Genomic DNA, 21,905 nt, shown 5'->3' on the forward strand with positions numbered 1-21,905 from the left:
AGCTACTCGGGAGGCTGAGGCAAGAGTATCACCTAAGCCCAAGAGTTAGAGGTTGCTGTGAGCTGTGACGCCATGGCACTCTACCGAGGGTGACAAAGTGAGACTCTGTTTCTTAAAAAAAAAAAAGAAGAAGAATGGCTCTGTGACTATCAGAGGTATACCCAAGGGCAGAGGACATCAGGGCACAGGCCTGAAGGTAGTACAGTAAGAGTACAGACAGATGGTAGGTAAGAATTAGCTGGAAGAACTCTCCCTGAGCCTTCACTCCTAGCCCCCATCACTTCATCCACTGCCTAGCTGCTTTCTGTCTGTCTGTGTGTCCCAGGGTCTAGGTTCTAGTTATTCACTGGGGTCTGTGTCTGGCACAGAACAAACCTTGTTGAGAGCTGGTGTAGCTGCAGGTGATGGACAGCCCAGCCCACTGGAGGACAAGTCTGCACAGCTCTAGCAGAAGGACTTTCCATTCGCTCTTGACTATTCATGAGCACCCCTTGTCTAGGGGAACCAAGCTGGACAGCTCAGCACCCCAATCTATGTTTCTTTCTTTTTCTGGCTCCTCAGAAGTTGTTCTTTCTTTCTTTTTTATAGAGATGGGGTCCTGCTATGTTGCCTAGGTTGGTCTTGAATTACTAGGCCCAAGTGATCCTCCCACCTCAGCCTCCCAAGTAGCTGAGATTACAGGTGTGCACCACCACATTGGCTTTTGATGTGTTTCTTTGAGACATATGTTGATCTACCTGGGGAAATGATGAGCCTCTATGGTCTTTAGAGAGTGGAAGGGAGGAACTGAGGAGGATCAGGCAGTTAGTGCTATGGGTCTGAGCAGGGGACAAGTGTGGGCACAGCTGGGAGAGGGGTGAATGACCCTGCATGTGAGAACCAGGAGGAGGAGGACATGCTGAGAGCTGTGAGCTCAAAGCCTGGGGCAACCAGTCATCACCAGCTCAATGACCTGCCCCATCATGTTATGCAGGCCTCAAGCCATGATTCAACCGAAGGGCAAGCCCCTCCCTCCACCTGCATTGAGGTGCCCAGGAATCAGCTTCCCTAACTCAGGGGCACATGGGGGAGGTGATTCGGTGACAAAAGTAACAAGGCAGAAAAGGGTGGGCCGGGGGGCTCAGCATCCACCCACAGGAATGGAAGCATAGGGCAAGGGAGACAAGCACAGAACCTCAAGTCAGAAGGGAGGGAGGGAAAAAGAGAGCAAGTTCTCTCCTCCCAAGAGGAGGGTCTGGGCCCCAGGGTCTCCTGGAGCCTCAGTGTCCTCACTCTAGAAGGGGACAAAGCAACCTAGAAAGGCACCAAGAGTTCATTGACATGAAGTGAGATGTTAGGGCTCAGAAATCAATACCCCCAAATATAGTGCTTTAACACATGGGACTCAAGAAGCACCTTCAAGATCCCTCTGACACCTGCCTCAAGCATAGGAGGAAGTGCTCTCTGATGTTTCCTTAGCTACCCAGAAAATGGACTGCCAAAGAGGAACACAATTACTTTTGAGCCCTTCCGTGTAATTTCATTAACCAGAGATTAAAACCTGCACCACCAAGAAGGCTGAACATTAAACCCCACATCCAGAGCCCAGCCTATTGGCTGTTCTCCTGTCCCATTCAATTTCCAGAGAGAATCATTTATAACATGTTTGCCTCTGGGGTCTATTCACCTCTCCTAAAATCATTTGCTTCCCCTCTAAAATTGCCTGTAGTCCCCCAACTGCCCTTTCCCCTAGAAAAGGGTACTTTAGCTTCAACCATCTGGCCCTTCTTTGAGTTTTCACATTGTTTTATTTATTTTCTTTTTTATGAAATGTATGACTTAATTCATATTGTTTTATGTGGCTTTTACGCTTATGTATAATTTTTTTCCTTGTTATTGTACTGTCAATTCATTGCAACAGACTTAAGACTCTAAACTGCAGAGGAGAATTTCTCTTTGCCTTTTAAGAAGTGCCCTGTAAGGCATAAAGCAGTCGTGTGCATTAGGCACGTGTGTGTGTACATGGGTTACTCAACACAGGCCCTTCATGGTGGCACACAGTGGGCTTGGTAAGGCGGTGTGGGCAGAACTGCAGGGTAGCTAATAAGGGGAGGAAAACAGCAGTGCAAAGGCAGGTGAGGGGAACACCAGACAGAACTGTCACACTGGGAGGCCCTGAACATAAAGAAATGGCTTGGCTCGGCGCTCATAGCACAGTGGTTATGGCGTCAGCCACATACATCGAGGGTGGTGGGTTCAAACCCGGCCCGGGCCAACTAAACAATGACAACTGCAACAAAAAAATGGTGGACATTGTGGCAGGTGCCTGTGGTCCCAGCTACTTGGGAGGCTGAGGCAAGAGAATTGCTTGAGCCCAGGAGTTTGAGGTTGCTATGAGCTGTGACACCATGGCACTCTACCAAGGGTGACATGGTGAGACTCTATCTCTGGAAAAAAAAAAAAAGAAAGAAAGAAATGGCTTGGAAAACCAAGGAGGAAGAACCTAACAGCTGAGATGAAAAATGGGGATCTATCAGGCCCCCAGAAGGTGGGAAAGGCAAGGGAATGGTTGGCCGCCAGGAGTCACGGGTCCCCAAACAAGTGACCTGTACCTCTTCCTCTTCAGAAAGGTTGCTTAGAGGAGCAGTGGGAGGAGCAGGGGTCCACTCAGCCTGGAAGGATCTTGGTGAAAGTTCAATTTGTGTTTAACAATAATGATGTCCAGTTTCCTGCATAGCTGGAGAAGAGCTGTGCCTCATGGGCTGGATGATGTATGTACAGAGGAGAACTGTAGCTGCCTCTCCCCATCTGCAGTCCCCAGTGGGAAGGAGGACAGGTGCAGAGCCCCAAGGAGAGAGCAGTGTTTGCAGGATACTCTCCAGGAAGTGAGCTAAGTTTAATTCTCATTGTACCTCCTACCTGTAGAGTAGGTATGGCACCAAATTTTAAGCACACAAGCCCACAGCTCAGAGAGTTACATGCCAAGCTTACAAAACTGCTAGGTGGCAAGCCTGAGCTTGAATCTAGCTGTGCCTGACTCCAAGGCCCAGTTGGCCCCTCACCTGGGTGTGGCCTTATCCTGGCCACGCAAAGGGGCATTGGGTGCTGGTTCAGCTTAAAATCCAGCACACCAGTCAGAACCACAAGCTTTGGACTCGAGAAAGTCACTCTTCCCAGCTGTAACTGGGGACAGTCTCACCTGGGGTATGTGGAAGGAATCTGAAGCACCATGGCACTGCCTGACACTAGCAGAGAAATCTCATCTGGCTTCCTGCCCTTCTCCCTGACCAAAAGTCTTTCCATAGGTGTCTCAGGTGATCTCACACAGCCTCAACTGCCCCCAGTGTGTGTCCCTGGTCATTTGGAGTGCACCTGTCCCTTCCAAATGACCTGCCCCCATGTCAATAAACTGAAGCTCTATTCTCCTAACTGCTTAGGCCGAGGATCCTGGCTGGGGCCTTCACCTTTCCAAACCCAGCTCAGTGGTGAGTTCCATAGACTCCATTCCACCCTCAGCCTTTTTCACTGCCTCCACATGCGCTGGTCCAAATGCTTTAAGTCTGAGCCTCCTCCAGGTCCCGTGCTCTCCCTAGGCCCCTACCCCACAGCTGTCCTTCACCAGAGTGACCACATCTTCTGCCCAAACTTCTGCCACGAGTCCCTGAGGTCCTCCCTAGGAGAGGGGGTTGATTTCTCTTTTTTTTTTTTGAGACAGGGTTTTACTATGTTGACCTTGGTATAGTGCTGTGGCATCACAGCTCTCAGCAACCTCAAACTCTTTGGCTTAAGCGATTCTCTTGCCTCAGCCTCTCAAGTAGCTGGGACTATAGGCGCCTGCCAGAATGCCCGGCTATTTTTTGTTGCAGTTGTCATTGCTGTTTAGCTGGCCTGGGCCGGGTATAAACCCGCCACCCTCAGTGAATGTGGCTGGCACTGTAACCACTGTGCTGCAGGTGCCAAGCCAAGGGGGTTGATTTCTGTCTAGTCCTTATGTGGCCTAAGCCCTTGTTCCCCTAATTCCACTCTTGTCACAAGGGCCTTTTGCTGTCCTGGGCCTCTGCCCAGGCCATGCTCTCCCGAGATCTCCACATAGCTCCTTCTCCCCTCTTCCAGGCCTATGCCAATGTCACCTCCAGACAGACCTTCCCTGGCCTCAGTGATATCTCCACCAACTTCTTCCCTCTGTCCTTGACCTCCTTTTCCTTGCCCACAGCACCCCCACTGAGTCACCTTTTTCTGTCTCTGTGAGTCCTGCTCATTGCTGCCTCCTGGTGGGAATTTAGGCCCTGGCACATAGGAGGTGCTGACCAATGAATGAACACATGCCATTCTCTAGCAGAGTAGTACACTCCCTTAACCACAAACTACAGTCCACTAAGCTTGAACTTCTTAATAACTAAGACATTAACTTGTTTATTTCTTGAACCCCACTGCATACATCAGGCCTCAATTATCTTTTCAATGGACTAACCACCACCCTCTTATGTTTTGGACAAAAGCCAAATAATTTTTTTTTTTTTTTGAGACTGTGTCACTGTCACCCTGGGTAGAGTGCTTTGGCGTCATCATTGCTCACAGCAACCTCAAACTCTTCATACTTGATCTTAGCCAAAAGGCCAAGAATTGTCAAACTCTTGGGTTTGAGCAATCCTCTTGCCTCAGATTCCCGAGGAGCTGGGACTACAGCCACCCTCCATAATGCCTGGCTAATTTTTCTATATTTAGCCACTCTTGCTGTGGCTAGTCTTCAACTCCTGAGCTCAAGCAATCCACTTGCTTTGGCCTCCCAGAGTGCTAGAATTACAGCCATAAGTCACTGAACCCAGCCTAACACCAAACAATTTAAAAAAGTCCCCTAAGGGAAAAATTTCTACTTGTTGTGTTTTGTACATTAACACCTCATTTTGAAATACAAGTATAGCTTGACCACAAGCTGCAGTATCCTTTAAAACTCCAAAAAATTCTGACCAACTATATCTTGAGTGAGAGCTTACAAATAATTAAACTTACCTTCTTTTTGGACATTGGACGACCCCGAGGTCTGTCATAGGCAATTCGAACTGGTTCATGGACTGGAAGACGAAAGAAAGGTATACATACTTATACACACTTTCCCCAGATTACTCAGAGAGACTAACGGTGCTGCAGAGTTGTGGCTAATAGTTTGTCTTGTGACAGAAGGTACTCTATGCTCTGCACAGGAGCCGCTGGGCCCCAGCTCCTCAGGAATGGCTGTGACCCACGAAGCAAGCACAGGTGCTAGATATGCCCAGAGTAAGTAGTTTTTAGACCACAGGGAAGGGCTCACCAAGGGGTGCCTTGCTTTGGGAAAGTCCATTCAAACCTAAAACTCGCCACACTCATGAGAAAGGACCCAATACATGAATTAATTTCCATGACCACAGGAATGTACTTTGTTTCACCAAGTAAACTATTTGCAATGTCATGGCCTCCTAGTTTATCTGTGGCTAATTCACTGGTAAAGAATTAAAGTTCACCAGTTCTTACTACAGCCTCAAACTCCTGGGCTCAAGCGATCCTCCTGCCTTAGCCCCGTGATTAGCTGGGACTACAGGTACACACCACAGTGGCCGGCTAATTTTTCCTATTTTTGTAGAGATGTGGTCTTGCTATGTTGCTGAGGCTAGGAAGCTTTTTCATAAAAAACAATCATGGGCCGGGTGCAGTGGCTCATGCTGGTTTCCTAGCACCCTGGGATACAGGGTGGGTGGAATGCCCGAGCTCATGGGTTTTAGACCAGCCTGAGCCAGAGTGAGACCCCCATCTCTAAAAATAGCCGAGCCTTCTGGTGGGCACCTGTAGTCCCAGCTAGTCAGGAGGCTGAGGCAAGAGAATCTCTTGAGCCCAAGAATTTCAAGTTGCTATGACCTATGCTGCCACAGTACTCTACCAAGGGTGACAAAGTGAGACCGTCTCAAAAACAAAACAAAACAAACAAAAAAACCCCCTAAAATCATGCTTCTACAGAGTGATAAATCCCATTATTTTAATTTTTTTTTTTTTTTGATGAAGGTGGAGATCAGTAGGTCTGGTTTTGTCTCAATGATCACCCAAAGAATTGACAGCTTTTAACATAGAAATAAACAACTCCACTTTTCCCCTAAGAAGGACTTAAGTAACAAGTACTCTGATATGCCATCTGCCATTTATCAGAAGTTCTAAAGCTGTAAAGCTTTTGCAGAATAGTTAGCAATTCACTGGCGCACCAGTAGCTCAGGGGGTAGGATGTCATTGTTGTTTTATCTGGCCTGAGCCGAGTTCAAACCCTGGGGCTGGCGGGTTTGAACTCGGCTCAGGCCAGATAAAACAACAATGACAACTGCAACTGCAACAACAACAACAAAAAAAATAGTTGGGCATTGTGGTGGGTGCCTGTAGTCCCAGCTACTTGGGAGGCTGAGGCAAGAAAATCGCTTAAGCCCAAGAGTTGAAGTTGCTGTGAGCTATAACGCCACAGCCCTCTACCCAGGGTGACAGCTTGAGACTCTGTCTTTAAAAAAATAATAATATGGCCTGGCATCCATAGCATAGTGGTTACGGCGCCAGCCACATACACCAAGGATAGGGGGTTCGAACCCAGCCTGGGCCAGCTAAACAACAATGACAACTGCAATAAAAAATAGTTGGGCATTGTGGCAGGCACCTGTAGTCCCAGCTACTTGGGAGGCTGAGGCAAGAGAATCACTTAAGCCCAAGAATTTGAGGTTGCTGTGAGCTGTGACACTATCACACTCTACTGAGTATGACATAGTGAGACTCTGTCTCAAAAAAAAAAAAAAAAAGAAAATAGCAATTCATTGCAACACTAAGGTTTCTTTCTCTCTCTTTTCTTTAGTATTATTTTTTATTTATTTTTATTTATTTACTTCTTATTTCTTTTATTGAGACAGTCTCATTTTGTCACCCTCTATAGAGTGCTATCCCGTCATAGCTCACAGCAATCTCCAACTCTTGGGCTCAAGCAATTCTCTTGCCTCAGCCTCCCTAGTAGCTGGGACTACAGGCACCCACCACAATGCCTGGCTGTTTATTTATTATTTTTTTGTTTAGTAGGCCTAGGCAGGGTTCGAACCCACTAGCCTAGTGCAGGTGGCTGGCGCCCTAACCACTGAGCCACAGGCACCCAACATTTATTTTTTGAGACACAATCTCATGTTGTTGTCCTCAGTAGAGTACCATAGAGTCATAGCTCACAGAAACTTTAAACTCTTGGGCTCAAGTGATTCTCTTGCTTCAGCCTCTCCAGCAGGTGGGATTACAAGTATCCACTACAGTACTCAGCTATTTTTAGAGACGGGTCTTGCTCTTACTCAGGCTGCTCTTGAACTCCTGAGCTCAGGCAATCCACCCGCCTTGGCCTTCCAGAGTGCTAGGATTACAGGCATGTGCCACCATACCTGGCCCAACATCAAGGTTTGTAAACACAAACCACAAGGACCATTCCAAAGCAGAAGAAACTATAAGGACACCATTGCCTGTAAATATAACTGTCTCAGTGACAAAGATCACACGGGTGACTGTTTCATGCAGTCGCACGGTAGAGGACCATTCACTGCAACACCTTAGCACACAGGTTTCTCAGTAGCAGCCCCACATGAACAGCACAACCTAGGCCTGACTTTGTGGAGACAACTCAGGTGGGCATAGGGAGCCCTAGTTAGCCCATCAAAAGGCTGCATGTAGTACAATTCTATGTTCGGACAGTCTATGAAAGCAGAACCTTTTCAGGCCCAGAAAAGTCAGTGGATGCCAGGGCCAGATGGGGCAAAAGGATAAGACACACATTTTGGGAATGGGCATTAGTCAGCTCTGCTGGACTGTTGGGTTCCTACCTATGCACATTTACCAAATTCCCTCAAACCCACTTAAAAAAAGTACATTTCACTGCTGTGAACTGTACTAGTAAATTATACCTCAAAAACCCTAACTCTTCCCACAAGATAGCAGGCAACAACCTCCATGGCCAAGGCAGGCAGAGCACAGAGCTCACAGGTCTCACTGACAGCTGCCTGTGATCAGCCCCACTGTGTACTTCCACCTAATTGTCATGATATAAACCAGGAGTCACTACTCTGGACTTTCCAGAGGCTCAGAAGGCTGCCCAACCCAACGTCCTGGACAAGAAACAGCTGAGATGACCCAGGCCAACCCCCTCCAAGGTTAGGGATGTTCCTACCTGAATCTGGGCAGTAAGAATAGCCCAGGTGATGCCTGAGGGAGACAAAGATGACGATGAGGATGATGGGTACAGGGCAGAGTAGGCCCCCACTCAGGGAAGGGCCAGCAAATCTGAGGGCAGCACCCCTCAGATTTGCTAAAAGGGAGATAGCATGTAGAGACTACATGCCGATTATCCATGAACTATCTCCTTAGGGCAATGATTTTAGATCAACTAGACATGTGAGTCTTACACTGACATTTTGGAGTGGTGTGCAAAACTATTTTAGAGCTCTTTAAGTTAAAAGCACAAGACCCTTGAGAAGCCTGTGCTGTGTTGTCCACTTTGGGGAAACAGCCACTCATAGGCACCTGGGGGCATACTTTTTGGTTGGTGGTCCACAGAAAGTAGTGGAGAAATTTGGGGGAGATGTCATCCTATCAGAACACTGAGGTTACCAGGAAGGCTGGTGGGTGTGATGAGAGGCAGGGACCAGGACCGAGGGTCGGTCGTGTGGCTGAGGTAGGACCAAGGGCAGGCACATTCTTCATCTGGTCAGGCATGTCTCCATGGACTCCACTACCTTCCATGGACTACCAACCAAGAAGCCTGTTGCGGGTGTCTATGCTGACAGGCAGGCACTCACCTTTTGGCTCCTGGATGAGACACACTCTCTTGGGAGCTGGAATCATGCCAACCCTCAAAGATTTGCTGCTGATCCTCTTCCTGGGGAAGCAGGTACCTGAAGAGGCCTGTGACAGGGCAGGCACTCCGGGTGAGTCGTCCTCTGCAACTTCACTGGGGAGGCCTTCAGCAGGGGTACTGCCCTTAGATTTGCTGGCCACTCCGAGAGTAGGGGCCTCCTCTGCCCCGTCCCCATCATCCTCGTCATCATCTTCATCCTCCTCAGGCATCACCTCTGAGATCTCCAGCTCAGCCTGCCGCTGAGGGGGCTCATCCTCAAACTCTGCTTCCCCTTCCACATGGTCTAAGGGGCTCTCCTGAGAATCTGCACTTTCCCCGCTGGTGTGGACATTAAATGGAGAAGATGTGAAACAAATTGATGGACAAAGTTCAAATACTTTCTTCCGATAGAATTTGAAAGCAGCACTATTTTGGTCATGGAGAAACCTGGGACATAAAAGAAAATATACTAATTAACCAGAGAGAATCTCTGAATGTGTTTTTTTGTTGTTGCTGTTGAAATTGCCTGGGGATCTGGGCAGCACCTGTGGCTCAGTGGGTAAGGGCAGCAGCCTCATGTACCAAGGGTGGTGTGTTTGAACCCAGCCCTGGCCAAGCTACAACAAAAAAATAGCTGGGCGTGGGGCGATGCCTATGGCTCAGTGGGTAGGGCGCTGGCCGCATATACCAAGGGTGGCGGTTTTGAACCTGGCCTCAGACAAATTACAACAAAAAATAGCTGGGTGTTGTGGTGGGCACCTGTAGTCCCAGCTACTAGGGAGGCTGAGGCAAGAGAATTGCTTAAGCCCAGGAGTTGGAGGTTGCTGTGAGCTGTGATGCTACAGCACTCTACCGAGAGCCACAAAGTGAAACTGTCTCAAAAAAAAAATACCTGGGTGTTCTGGCAGGCGCTTGTAGTACCAGCTACTTGGGAGGCTCTGGCAAGAGAATCGCCTAAGCCCAGGAGTTTGGGGTTGCTGTGAGCTGTGACACCACGGCACTCTACCAAGGGCAATAAAAGTGAGACTGTCTCTAAAAAAAAAAAAAAAGAAAGAAAAGAAATTGCCTGGGGATCTAACAAAGCTGGGGGCGGGGTGGGGTCAGTACAAGAAATAACCTGATCTCTTCCTACACAGCTATGGTTTAATGGTGCAGCTTCTCAAAGGGCTGGAATGCTTGAGTAATAAGGAATTGGAACAGAAGAGGCCTAATTGCTTTTTGGAGGGAGAGGTGGAATAATATGCTGTAACAGAGATATGGCCTGGGCCCCACCTCATCTCTTCTGGTTACTTCAGCAGCCTCTGGGGCTCCATGTGCCCATTTTGATTCTCTAGTTCTTTTCATACTCCCAAGTGAGAGACATGTGGAAGATACTCCTACAACTCAAGCCCCAAGGAGCTGTGAGGCAAACCCAGAGGAGGCCTCATTGCTTTCAGCTACATGAAAATGGCAATGAGACCTCTGCCTCTCAGAAGCCTGGTGTCCTCCTCTATCCCTAACCATACCTGTGGGGCTATGGCTGGTATGAAGACACTTAAAATTCTCCTGAAGGCACCATAGTCCATTGGATCAACGGAAAGATAGCCCTTGTTCTTGGATAGGGCAATTCCTCCCTAATCACCATATAAATTTAATTGTTAGCAATAAAAGCTATTTTTTGGGCCAGGCACGGCAGTTCACACTAATCCTAGCACTAGTGATCCTAGCACTTTGGGAGGCTGAGGAGGGTGGGTGGATTGCCTGAGCTCAGGAATTTGAAACCAGCCTGAGCAAGAATGGGACCCTGTCTCTACTAAAAACAGAAAAACTAGCCAGGTGTTGTGGCACACGTCTGTAATCCCAGTTACTTGGGAGGGTGAGCAAGAGGACTGTTGAAGCCTAAGAGTTTGAGGTTGCTATGAGCTATGATGCCACACTCTACCCAGGGCACTAGATTGAGACGCTGTCTCAAAAATAAGAAAATTTTAAAAAGGCAGGTTTTTCGGCTTAGCGCCAGCCACATATACCTGAGCTGGCGGGTTCGAATCCAGCCTGGGTCTGCCAAACAACAATGACGGCTGCAACCAAAAAATAGCCAGGCATTGTGGTGGGCGCCTGTAGTCCCAGCTACTTGGGAGGTGGAGGCAGGAGAATAGCTTGAGTCCAGGAATTGGAGGTTGCTGTGAGCTGTGATGCCACGGCACTCTACCCAGGGGGACAGCTTGAGGCTCTGTCTTAAAAAAAAAAAAAAAAATGGCCAGTGTTGTGGTAGGCACCTATAGTCCCAGCTACTTGGGAGCCTGTGGTGCCTCAAAGGAGTAGGGCACCGACCCTATATACTGGAGGTGGCAGGTTCAAACCCAGCCCCAGTCAAAAACTGCAAATAAATAAATAAAGAAAGAAAATAAAAATAAAAAAAGAAAATACATAAATTTCTTACATAAATTGAGTTTGTAGAAATTTTAACCATGACTCCATATCCAAGTGCAATAAAAGAACAAAATGATAAATCTGACTACATAAACACTTCAGCACTGCAAAATACACTAAATGCAAAGTGAAAGATAAATGACAAAGTAGAAGGAAATATATGCAACCCACGTAACAGATAAGAGCTCCTAAAAATCAAGAAAAAGAAAGTCCAAAAACTCAATGGAGAAAGGGTCAAAGATTAAGAACTTCTACCTTCCAAAAGACATTGCTAGAATGAGAAGTCACAGGCTGGGAGAAAATATCTGCAAATCACACATCTTATAAAGGACTTGTATCAAGAATATGTAATAAACTCCCAAAATTCATCAATAAGTAAGTAAAATATCTAATAATAAAACTGAGAAAGACCCGAATGGACACTTAATTAAAGAAGTACAGAAAGCACACAAACACATGCAAAGATGCTCAGCACCATCAGACCTCGGAAAAACATAGATGAACGCCACAGTGAGTCAGCTCGGCGCCTGTGGCTCAAGCAGCTAAGGCGCCAGCCACATACACCTGAGCTGGTGGGTTTGAATCCAGCCTAGGCCCACCAAACAACAATAACGGCTGCAACCAAAAAATAGCCGGGCGTTGTGGCGGGTGCCTGTAGTCCCAGCTGCTTGGGAGGCGGAGGCGGGAGACTCACTTGAGCCTAGGAGTTGGAGGTTGCTGTGCGCTGTGATGCCACAGCACTCTACCCAGGGCGACAGCTTGAGGCTGTCTCACAAAAAAAAAAAAAGAAAAGAAAGAAAGAAAAGAAAGCCACAGTGAGGATCCCCACCCCCAAACACACACATACACACCAGGATGGCTGCAGAGGACACAGCTCACAGTCAGGTCCCAAGTAAGTTATAAAGGTATGCTCTAACACAACTAGATCTCATAAATACTCTGAGAAATGCAGGTTTTCAACTATATATATGTATATATTTTTTGAGACAGAGTCTTATGCTGTTACCCCAGGATAGAACATTCAAATATATTTTTTTTGTTTTGTTTTGGAGACAGAGTCACACTTTGTTGCCCTCAGTAGAGTGCTACGGCGTGACAGCTCACAGCCACCTCACACTCTTGGGCTCAGGCAATTCTCTTGCTTCGGTCTCCTGAGTAGCTGGAACTATAGGCACCCTCCACAATGCCCAGCTATTTTTAGAGAGGGGGTCTTGCTCTTGCTGGTCTCAAACTCCTGAGCTCAAGCAATCTACTTGCCACTATCTCCCAGAGTGCTAGGATTATAGGCGTGAGCCACACACCCAGCCCCAAATACATTTTACATTTTTATTTATTTATTTGTTTATTTATTTGCAGTTTTTGGCTGGGGCCGGGTTTGAACCCACCACCTCTGGTATACAGGGCCGGCTCCCTACTCCTTTGAGCCACAGGCGCCGCCCCCAAATACATTTTTAATTACTAAAGCATGACACTTCAGCAAGTGGAAGCAGCATAAGGAGTCCAGAGGGACCCAGCATGGCCACAGCTCAGTAATAAGAGCACATAGTCCCCTAGGCAGCCTCTCTCTGAAGGAGCTGCCTCCTTGTCACCCTCCCAGAAGAACTCCAGGGGCAGAGATGGCTCCCAGCTCTGGTTGTCACTTACAGACTAAGTGACTATGCTGACAAACCCCACTCACTGGAGGAGTGGAAAGAATCAGGGTACCCCATATCAGCATGAGGATGCCTTGCCAACACTGTGTGTAAATGCCTATTGTTGAGACCTAAGCAAGGATGAATTATCACTACACGTGTGTACAATAATATTTAGAAATAAACATATCCTACATCAAGCACACAAAGTAAATTCAGTGTGAATTTAAAATGACTTGCTTTTCAGCAAATCCTCATTTCTTTCTCTTCCCCTGATCCCACAGAACAGATGCTTCCTCTCAAAGACATGGCTCAGCTTAAGTGAAGTCATAACTTATCCCTGGTATAACCTGAGGCACCAGTGCATGGGCCCTGCGCCCTGCAGGTAGGCTCTCAGGACATGCTTGTGGGGTGATCAAAAGGATGTGATGAGACCCAGGGGGCGGAGTACATACCACAGGTCAGGGTTATCGATGCTGTTTTCTATGCTGAATTGTTCTATCTCTGGTCCCACCTGAGCAACAAATCTGGCCAGTTTCTCTGCAGTCTCCATTGTCTTCATGTCAACTACAAAACATAAAGTATCTGTCATGCATTGCTTCTGAGCTGCTGCCTCCTGCATGAATGTTGGGGGGCTGTGGAGACTGATTTTATAAAAACGGCCTTGAGTGTCCTCTCCCTACAGCCTCATCCTTTACTATGTGACTCTGAAGCTCTGTCCAGCAGGAAGTGGATTCTGTTTCCCCACTTGAAACAGATTCTATAGCATTGGCTATAGAATGGGGAGAAGTGCCAGTTGCCAGTTCCAAGCCTAGGCCTCAGAGGCATTAAGCAACACTACTGCTCTGACTCTGACTGTCAGGTGAATGACCCTGAGCTGGCTGCTGGGAGTGGTGACAAGCTAAAAGCTCAGCCACCCTGTCACCTTAGCTAACAGCCGCAGAGAACCTGCTACTGCCTTCAGACACACGCATGGTCCCAGGTCAGTGGATGTCCCTGACACCAGGAGCCTCAGAACAATACCAGACACCTCCTATCTTAAGTCTCAGCTTGGAGTAGCCATGACACAGCAACAGCTAGAGAATGCAGCCATTGCTTTTTTTACCCTTTGCATTTCCACCCACTGCTGAGTGGGAAGGGCTGGTCAGAGGTCAGAGAGCCACAAGTGGCTAAGGTGACCAGGAGAAAAAGGGGTTAAGTAAGTCAATTCAGAAGTGGTGCAGGTCAGCGAACCCTGAAAAGAGAGCTGTAGAAACCTTGAGGAAGAGGAGGCAGAACCTGAGGAACATCAAAGGAAGCAAGGCCACAGTTCAGACACGAGATCTCAAGCACCTGCACATGGCATGGCTTCCCTAGCACCAGAACTCTGCTGGGAAGCACAGAGTTCTCATGCATACCTGTGCCAGCTTCACGTGCAGGAGAAAAGGAAGGGGCAGCAGAAGTTACTCGTGACTCTGTCAAGGAAGCGAGAGAGAAAGTGCCTCTACAGGTGCCTGTCCTGGCCAGGTCCCTGTAGTTGTTGCTTGCTGCCTCACCCAAACTGTTGAACCCCCCCACTTGTGGAAAGACCCTGGACATGGGAGAAATGGGATTGGAGCCCAGAGGAGAGAGACAGGAGTAAGTACCCACCGTCAGCAGACGGGCAAGGAGAGGAGGTCTCAGGGGCTTCAGAGACATCCACTCCTGCTGCCTTGGGGGATGGGCCTGAGGCTTCTGGGGTGGAGTCACAAGGAGAGGGTCGGGCAGGATCTGGTAGGTAATCCTTCCCAGCATTGTTTCTGTCTGGCAGCAATGGCTTTGCCTGCAAGGGGCCTGGAGCCTGCCGGCTGTGGTGCTTCAGCCTTGTGCCCAAGGACAAGTGGGTCTGAGTCCCGGTGCTCATTTTCCTTGCCTTCCAGCCCCGGAGACCTTGAGCATGGATGAGCCCCCGACGCTGCCATGGAAGCAGTCTCTTCTTGAGGTTGCGGACTGCCCGGGCATATAGCATTGCCCGCACTGCACACTCCGCTGAGGTTGGCTTCTGATCAGCTCCTGGTAAGGTCTGGCTTATCCGCTGCATTTCTGCTAACTTCAGCTTGTAATATTTATACTCCAGACTATTTTCATCAGACAAAAACCTATGTGACAAAACATATATAATAGTACATTTGTAAAAATACCACCATGTACCACATCATTGCCGTAAATACAAACCCATTCTAAGTAGCAGCCTCCCTACTGTCCTCTGCTGTCCAAGAGACTCTGCCTGGCTCCACTAAGGACCCAGAGCTGGGCCCAGAATGCCCACCCTGCTGAGAGTTTTGACTGAGCAATGCTTGAGTTCCTCCTTAAGTTTTGTCATCCGCAGCCGTGGGGGAACACACAGCTCACCTCATGGTAACACCTTTTAACACAAATGAGTCACCCTGGAGCCACAGTACCTTGGCAGGCAGAAGTGCCACCCTTTAAATAGCTCAGTCAGGCTGAGCATTCAGTGAGCTTTCAATTGCATCATCGAGGCAGCGGTGATGAAACTTATAAGAGAACACTAACCAAGGAGCCTGTGCCCCAGCGTGAAATCTTACGACAGAGGCGTCAAAAGGAGAACTATACAGAAAAGAAAGGTTGAGCTATACCTATTAACACAAAGCAGAATCCACAACATGGCTGGGGGCAGTGGCTCATGCCTATAATCCTAATACTCTGGGAAGCTGAGGTGGAAGGACCACTCGAATTCAGGAGTTTAAGGTTGTTGTGAGCTATGATGCCATAGCATTCTACCCAGAGTGACAAAGTGAAAAAAACAAACACATAATATGGCCAGTGAAAATAGCAAGCTACAGAAGGAGACCTACATTGATACATATTATCTGAAACTGCTCTATACATACCCACTCCAGGCATATTTGCTTTTTTTCAAATAGATCAAAAGAATATAAGGCAAAGTTAATAATTAGCTCTAGCTCTGGAGAATGGGATAGGAGTAGAGGTGTATTTTCTTTTACTTTTTTTTTTTTTTTTTTTGAGACAAGAGTCTCACTCTGTTGCCCTGGGTAGAGTGCTGTGGCATCTTAGCTCACAGCAACCTCAAACTCTTGGGCTCAACAGATCCTCTTGCCTCAGCCTCCCAATTAGCTGGGACTACAGGCACCCGCCACAATGCCCAGTTATTTTTTTTTTGTTTGTTTGTTTGTTTTTGTAGAGACAGAGTCTCACTTTACGGCCCTCGGTAGAGTGCCATGGCCTCACACAGCTCACAGCAACCTCCAACTCCTGGGCTTAAGCGATTCTCTTGCCTCAGCCTCCCGAGCAGCTGGGACTACAGGCGCCCGCCACAACGCTCAGCTATTTTTTGGTTGCAGTTTGGCTGGGGCCGGGTTTGAACCCGCCACCCTCAGTATATGAGGCCGGCGCCTTACCGACTGAGCCACAGGTGCCGCCCCCCAGTTATTTTTTTATTTTTTTTTTTTAGAGACAGGGGCCTTGCTGGTCTCAAACCTGGGAGGTCAGGCAATCCACTCAATGGAGGTGGATTTTCATATTATTATGTGTATATATTTTTTTCTCAAACCAAAAAAAGTACATATATACTTTGTTTTCCCTTTCATTAGCCTCTTCTTTTATTTAATACTTCCCCTTCTTGTGTCTTTGAACCTTTGTCATCATTTTCTTTCTAGCTTCATGAGTTGATTGTTTTTTGCCTCCACTCTTTTTTTTCTTTTTTGAGACAAAGTCTCAAGCTGTCAACCTGGGTAGAGTGCCATGGTGTCATAGCTCACAGCAACCTCCAAGTTGGGCTCAAGAGATCCTCTTGCCTCAGTTTTTCTGTTTCTTAGTAGAGATGCAGTCTCGTTTTTGCTCAGGCTGGTCTTGAAGTCGTAAGCTCAAGCAATCCACCTGCCTTGGCCTCCCAAGTGCTAGGATTACAGTTGTGAGGCCTTTGCCTCCACTCTTATTTCTAATAAATGCACCTAAAAATCATACGTTTCCTCCTAAGTATTGCTGCAGAGACATCTGGTATGTAACGGTCACCTTGCTACTTCCCTCTAAATTATTTCTAATTTCAGCTCTAATTACCTTTACTCAAATGTTATTTAGAAGCATGTTTTATTTTGGTTGTTGCTGGTTTCTAGTTTGTTGCACTGCACAATGTGGTCCAAGTAAGTTTCTGGGGATGTGCCATGATTTTCTCTGTGATCTCACACATAACAGACTATTTTACTGTTTGATTTCAGTTTGTGTTAAAGAAGAAAGAATATTGTTTGATCAGCACAGCAATATTTCAGGAGGCTTTCAGACTGCTTGATGTTAAGTGACTACATGTTTAGTATTAAATAAGGTTCCAGATTATAAATGACATGGAAGTTGAAGTTGGCCACGTGTTGCAGGGTATGGCAGCAGCGCATGATGGGATGTTCCTGGCAAGGAAGCTCTGAAATGAAGCTCCTGCTCACATTGTCAGCTGATCAAGGTCTGGCTGGACCTGAGAAAACAGGATGTGGCTGGCTCCACTGCTGCTCTGGCCACTCCACTAGACTGACAGCAGCCTCCTGCAAGACTGCACCCAACAAGCAAGGGTGCTTGTTTTGATTAAGAGAATGTTGACATGGGTGCTCTGTTTCTCAAGTCAAATGCAGACCCAGTAAGGGGCAGAAAATTCTGTTTTTTTTTTTTGAGACAATCTCACTTTGTTGCCCTTGGTAGAATGCCATGGTGTCATAGCTCACAGGAACCTCAAACTCCTGGGCTCAAGCCATTCTCTTCCCTCAGCCTCCCCAGTAGCTGGGACTACAGGTGCCCGCCACAACACCTGGCTATTTTTTTTTTAAAGAGACTAGGTCTCGCTCTGGCTCAGACTGGTCTCAAACCTGTGAGAGCTCAGGCAATCCACCTACCTTGGCCTCCCAGAGTGCTAGGATTACAAGCCTGAGCTACTGCACCTGACCCAAATTTCTTATCAAGGGCAAAGAGTGACAGAGTTGGTGCCAGGTGATCTGACAATCCGAGTCATCCATGGCTATGAATGCTTCCCTTTCCCCTGGTTCTGATGCCAAATGCAGTCTGAGGATGTCAGTCACAAATCCATCCCCCCAAATTCTAGTGGAACATAACAACAAGAACACAGAACACTCACAAGCCAGCCTGGTGGGTTCAAGCAGCTACTTCATCATGAGGCTATGACAATTGACTTATATGCTTTTCACTAGGAGGCAAATGCTATTAACACTGCCTAGCAGTTATTAATTGTTCAGCAAATATTAGCAGATTATCTCTATCTATTTAAGTTTGTTCACTGTGTTATCAAATCTTCCATGTCCTTATTTGGATTACTTCATCTACCCATTTCAGAGAAACATTCACATCTCCTACTATGGTTATACTCATCCATTCTTCTTAGTATGACTGTAGATTTAAATAGTTGCTAAATGTTGTTTACCTATATAGTTTTAAGCTCAACAGTTCAAGCATCAAGATTCATGATTTAGGCTGGGTGGGTGGCTCATGCCTGTAATCCAAGCACTCTAGGAGGCCAAGGTGGGTGGACTGCTTGAACTTAGGAGTTTGAGACCAGCCTCAGCAAGAGCAAGACCCCATTTCTAAAAATAGCTTGGCATTGTGGCAGGCACCTATAATCCCAACTACTCGGGAGGCTGACACAGAGGATCATTTGAGCCCAAGACTTTGAGGTTGCTGTGAAATATGGTGCCATGGCAGTCTACTGAGGACAACAAAGTGAGACTCCGTCTCAAGAAAAAAAAAAAAATTCATGATTTTTGTTATGTGATGACTTTTTATTTTATCAGGAACCTCTTTTTTCCCCCATTTAATGATTTTCTCCTTGAAGTTTGAACTAATATTTCCATACCTCCTTTCTTTTTGGTAGCATTCAACTGCTACGGAATTTTCCATTTTTTTGCTTTCCACTCCCTGTGTTTTAGGTATCTCTGATAGAAGATGAATAAAAGCTGGTGCTTTTATTTATTATTGTTCTTTTCAGAGATGGGGGTCTCTGTCATCTAGGCTGAAGTGCAGTGGCATGATCACAGCTCACTGCAGCCTTGAACTCTTAGCAATAAGTGATTGTCTCACCTTAGCCTCTGCAAGTGCTGGGATTACAGGAGTGAGCCACCATACCTGCCAAGCTAATGCTTTCAAACCCAGTCTCTCAGTGCTCATTTTGGCAGCACATATACTAAAAATGGAATGATACAGAGAAGATTAGCATGGCCCCTGCACAAGGATGACAGGCAAATTCATGAAGCCCTAAACCTAGTCAGAGGTATTGTCAATCCACTGAAACCTGTTGGTTACTAATAAGGTTGAACGTATTCATGCCACATTATTTGTTTCCTATTTGCCCTTCTTACTTGATGTTCCTTTTCCTTTTTTGGTTTTCACTGGAATGAATACTTTTTTTTTCCCCCTCTATAGTAGTATGAAAGTTATAAATCCCACTCCTATAGCTGGGGATGGCTACTCAATAAACCTACTCAATATGGTTTAATGGCTACTCAATAAACCTATCTGCAGGCTCGGTGCCTGTGGCTCAAGGGGCTAAGGCACCAGCCACATACACCTGAGCTGGTGGGTTCAAATCTAGCTTGGGCCCGCCAAACAACAATGATGGCTGCAACCAAAAAATAGCCAGGCATTGTGGCAGGTGCCTGTAGTCCCAGCTACTTGGGAGGCAGAGGCAGGAGAATCGCTTGAGCCCAGGAGTTGGAGGTTGCTGTGAGCTGTGATGCCATAGGACTCTACCCAGGGTGACAGCTTGAGGCTGTCTCAAAAAAATAAAAAATAAATAGGGCGGCGCCTGTGGCTCAGTTGGTAAGGCGCCGGCCCCATATACCGAGGGTGGTGGGTTCAAACCCGGCCCCGGCTGAACTGCAACCAAAAAATAGCTGGGTGTTGTGGCGGGCGCCTGTAGTCCCAGCTACTTGGGAGGCTGAGGCAAGAGAATCACTTAAGCCCAGGAGTTGGAGGCTGCTGTGAGCTATGTGATGCCATGGCACTCTACCGAGGGCCATAAAGTGAGACTCTGTCTCTACAAAAAACAAACAAATAAATAAATAAATAAAATAAACCTATCTTCAATCTCATTTTCTATCAATATCCAGGGTTACCCATAGCTCTGTCCTCATTCTTAATGAGACCAGAGTCTGCACACCCACTTCTCTCCTTCCTCTCATGTTTCACATGTTTAGATCATCTGAGATTTTTGTTTGTTTTGTTCTTCCTCAAGAATCAAGCATTTAGATTTTACGTTAACTTTGGGGTCCTTGGACAATCTGCTAAGGCTAGAGGGATTCTTGGCCACATGCTTTCCTCAGTGTGTAAATATGTGTTCCTGGTGGGCTAGAGCTTGGTCAAGGCTGTCCACTCCCAAGAGATAATTCAGAAGACGAGAAAAAACAAAGTATGACACACGTTTCTTAGAACAGCTCTACATCCACAAATCATGCTTGCCTCTCCTTAGTGGAAGGTGGGCTGGGTAAAAGGTCTCAAAACTCTGCTGTACCTTGCAGGATGAATATAAAGAAGCCCTTCTTATGTCTGCCTCCTAGAGGTCTGATCCTTTCACTTGCTAACTAATAAAAATAACTTATTAATTGATTTGGCCAGATACCTTATGCTACTAGTCCCTAGTACTTGGGATGCTGATGCAGGAGAATTGTTTGAGCCCAGGAATTTGAGGTTGCAATGAGTTATGAGTACAGTGAACCACTATACTCCAGCCTGGGCTACCAACCAAGACTCTGTCTCTAACAAAGATTAAGAAAAAAACAGAAAGATACAGAGGTACCTGTCAGAAGTTGTATGAGGGCTGGGTACAGTGGTTTATGCCTATAACCCTAGACCAAGGCAGGTGGATTCCTTCAGCTCAAGAGTTCAAGACCAACCTGAGCAAAAGACCTCCATCTCTACTAAAAATAGAAAAACTAGCCAGGCATCACAGGTAGCACCTATAGTCCCAACTATGGGAAGGCTGAGGCAAGGGGATTGCTGGAGCCCAAGAGTTTGAGGTTGCTATAAGCTAGGACACACATAGCACTCTACCCAGGGCACAGAGTGAGACTGTCTCAAAAAAAAAAAAAAAAAGTAGACCGGCTGCAGTGGCCCATCCTATAATCCTAGCACTCTGGGAGGCCAAGGCTGGTGGATGGACTGAGCTCAGGAGTTTGATACCAGCCTGAGCAAGAATGGGACCCTGCCTCTAAAAATAGCTGTGCATTGTAGCTGGTGCCTGTAGTCCCAGCTACTCAGGAGGCTGAGGCAAGAGAATCGCTTGAGCCCAAGAGTTTGAGATTGGTGTGAGCTATGACACCATGACACTCTACCAAGGGTGACAAAGTGAGACTCTGTCTAAAAAAAAAGGTAGTATGAGGAACTACGTGACTATCTTCAAAGAGTGGAACAAGGATGACAACAGGTAACAGCAGAAACATTATGCTTTTCATTATGAGTACAATTTTTTTTTTTGGTAGACCACATACAAGTACCACTTTGTTTTTCTGTTTGTTTTTATTTTTTTTTAAGAGATGGGGTCTCCGTATGTTGCCCAGGCTAGAGTATAGTAGCATTATCATAGCTCACAGCAACCTTAAACTCCTAGGCTCAAGCAACCCTCTCACCTCAGCCTCCTGAGTAGCTGGGACCACAGGTACACACTACCAAAAAGGGTAATTTTTAATTTTTTTTTGTAGAGATGGGGCCTCACTATGTATCTAGGCTGGTCTCAAACTCCTGTACTCAAATGATCCTCTTGTCTTGGCCTCCCAAAATGCTAGGGTTATAGGCATGAGCCATTGCACCTAGTCTCTGTATTTTTGTATCACATTTTTTTCCTCTTGGAGTCTCTAGGTTTCTTCTGAAGTAGTTTCTGGAAAATAAAGTTACAAAGACCAGCTTCTGAATTTGTCCCTCAGGATCTATTCTATTAGCCAACCACTGAAATTTTTACTTCAAAAATGCATTTTTCATTTCCAAGACCCTTAATAGGTTCTTTTTCACAGAACCAGTTCCTGTTTCATGGATATAATATA

General features: G+C 46.7%; 1 protein-coding gene and 1 non-coding gene across 3 annotated transcripts in view; one reads left to right on the forward strand and one right to left on the reverse strand.

Moving 5' to 3' along the window:
* SUGP2 (SURP and G-patch domain containing 2) overlaps positions 1–21,905 on the reverse strand; it is a 46,928-nt gene that overhangs the window by 4,695 nt on the left and 20,328 nt on the right. For both annotated transcript variants that reach the window (XM_053582901.1, XM_053582902.1), the window contains exons 5-8: positions 14,512–14,999; positions 13,338–13,449; positions 8,805–9,289; positions 4,990–5,051 (exon numbers count right to left, since the gene is read on the reverse strand). In XM_053582901.1, coding sequence (XP_053438876.1) covers positions 4,990–5,051; positions 8,805–9,289; positions 13,338–13,449; positions 14,512–14,999 — 1,147 coding nt within the window. The remainder of the gene's footprint in view (positions 1–4,989; positions 5,052–8,804; positions 9,290–13,337; positions 13,450–14,511; positions 15,000–21,905) is intronic.
* Positions 19,031–19,137, forward strand: LOC128582733 (U6 spliceosomal RNA). Its single transcript, XR_008379179.1, has one exon. It is a non-coding gene; the product is annotated as a U6 spliceosomal RNA (small nuclear RNA).

Source organism: Nycticebus coucang, chromosome 3 (genome assembly GCF_027406575.1).
Source record: "Nycticebus coucang isolate mNycCou1 chromosome 3, mNycCou1.pri, whole genome shotgun sequence".
In the NCBI taxonomy this organism is placed as follows: Eukaryota; Metazoa; Chordata; class Mammalia; order Primates; family Lorisidae; genus Nycticebus; species Nycticebus coucang.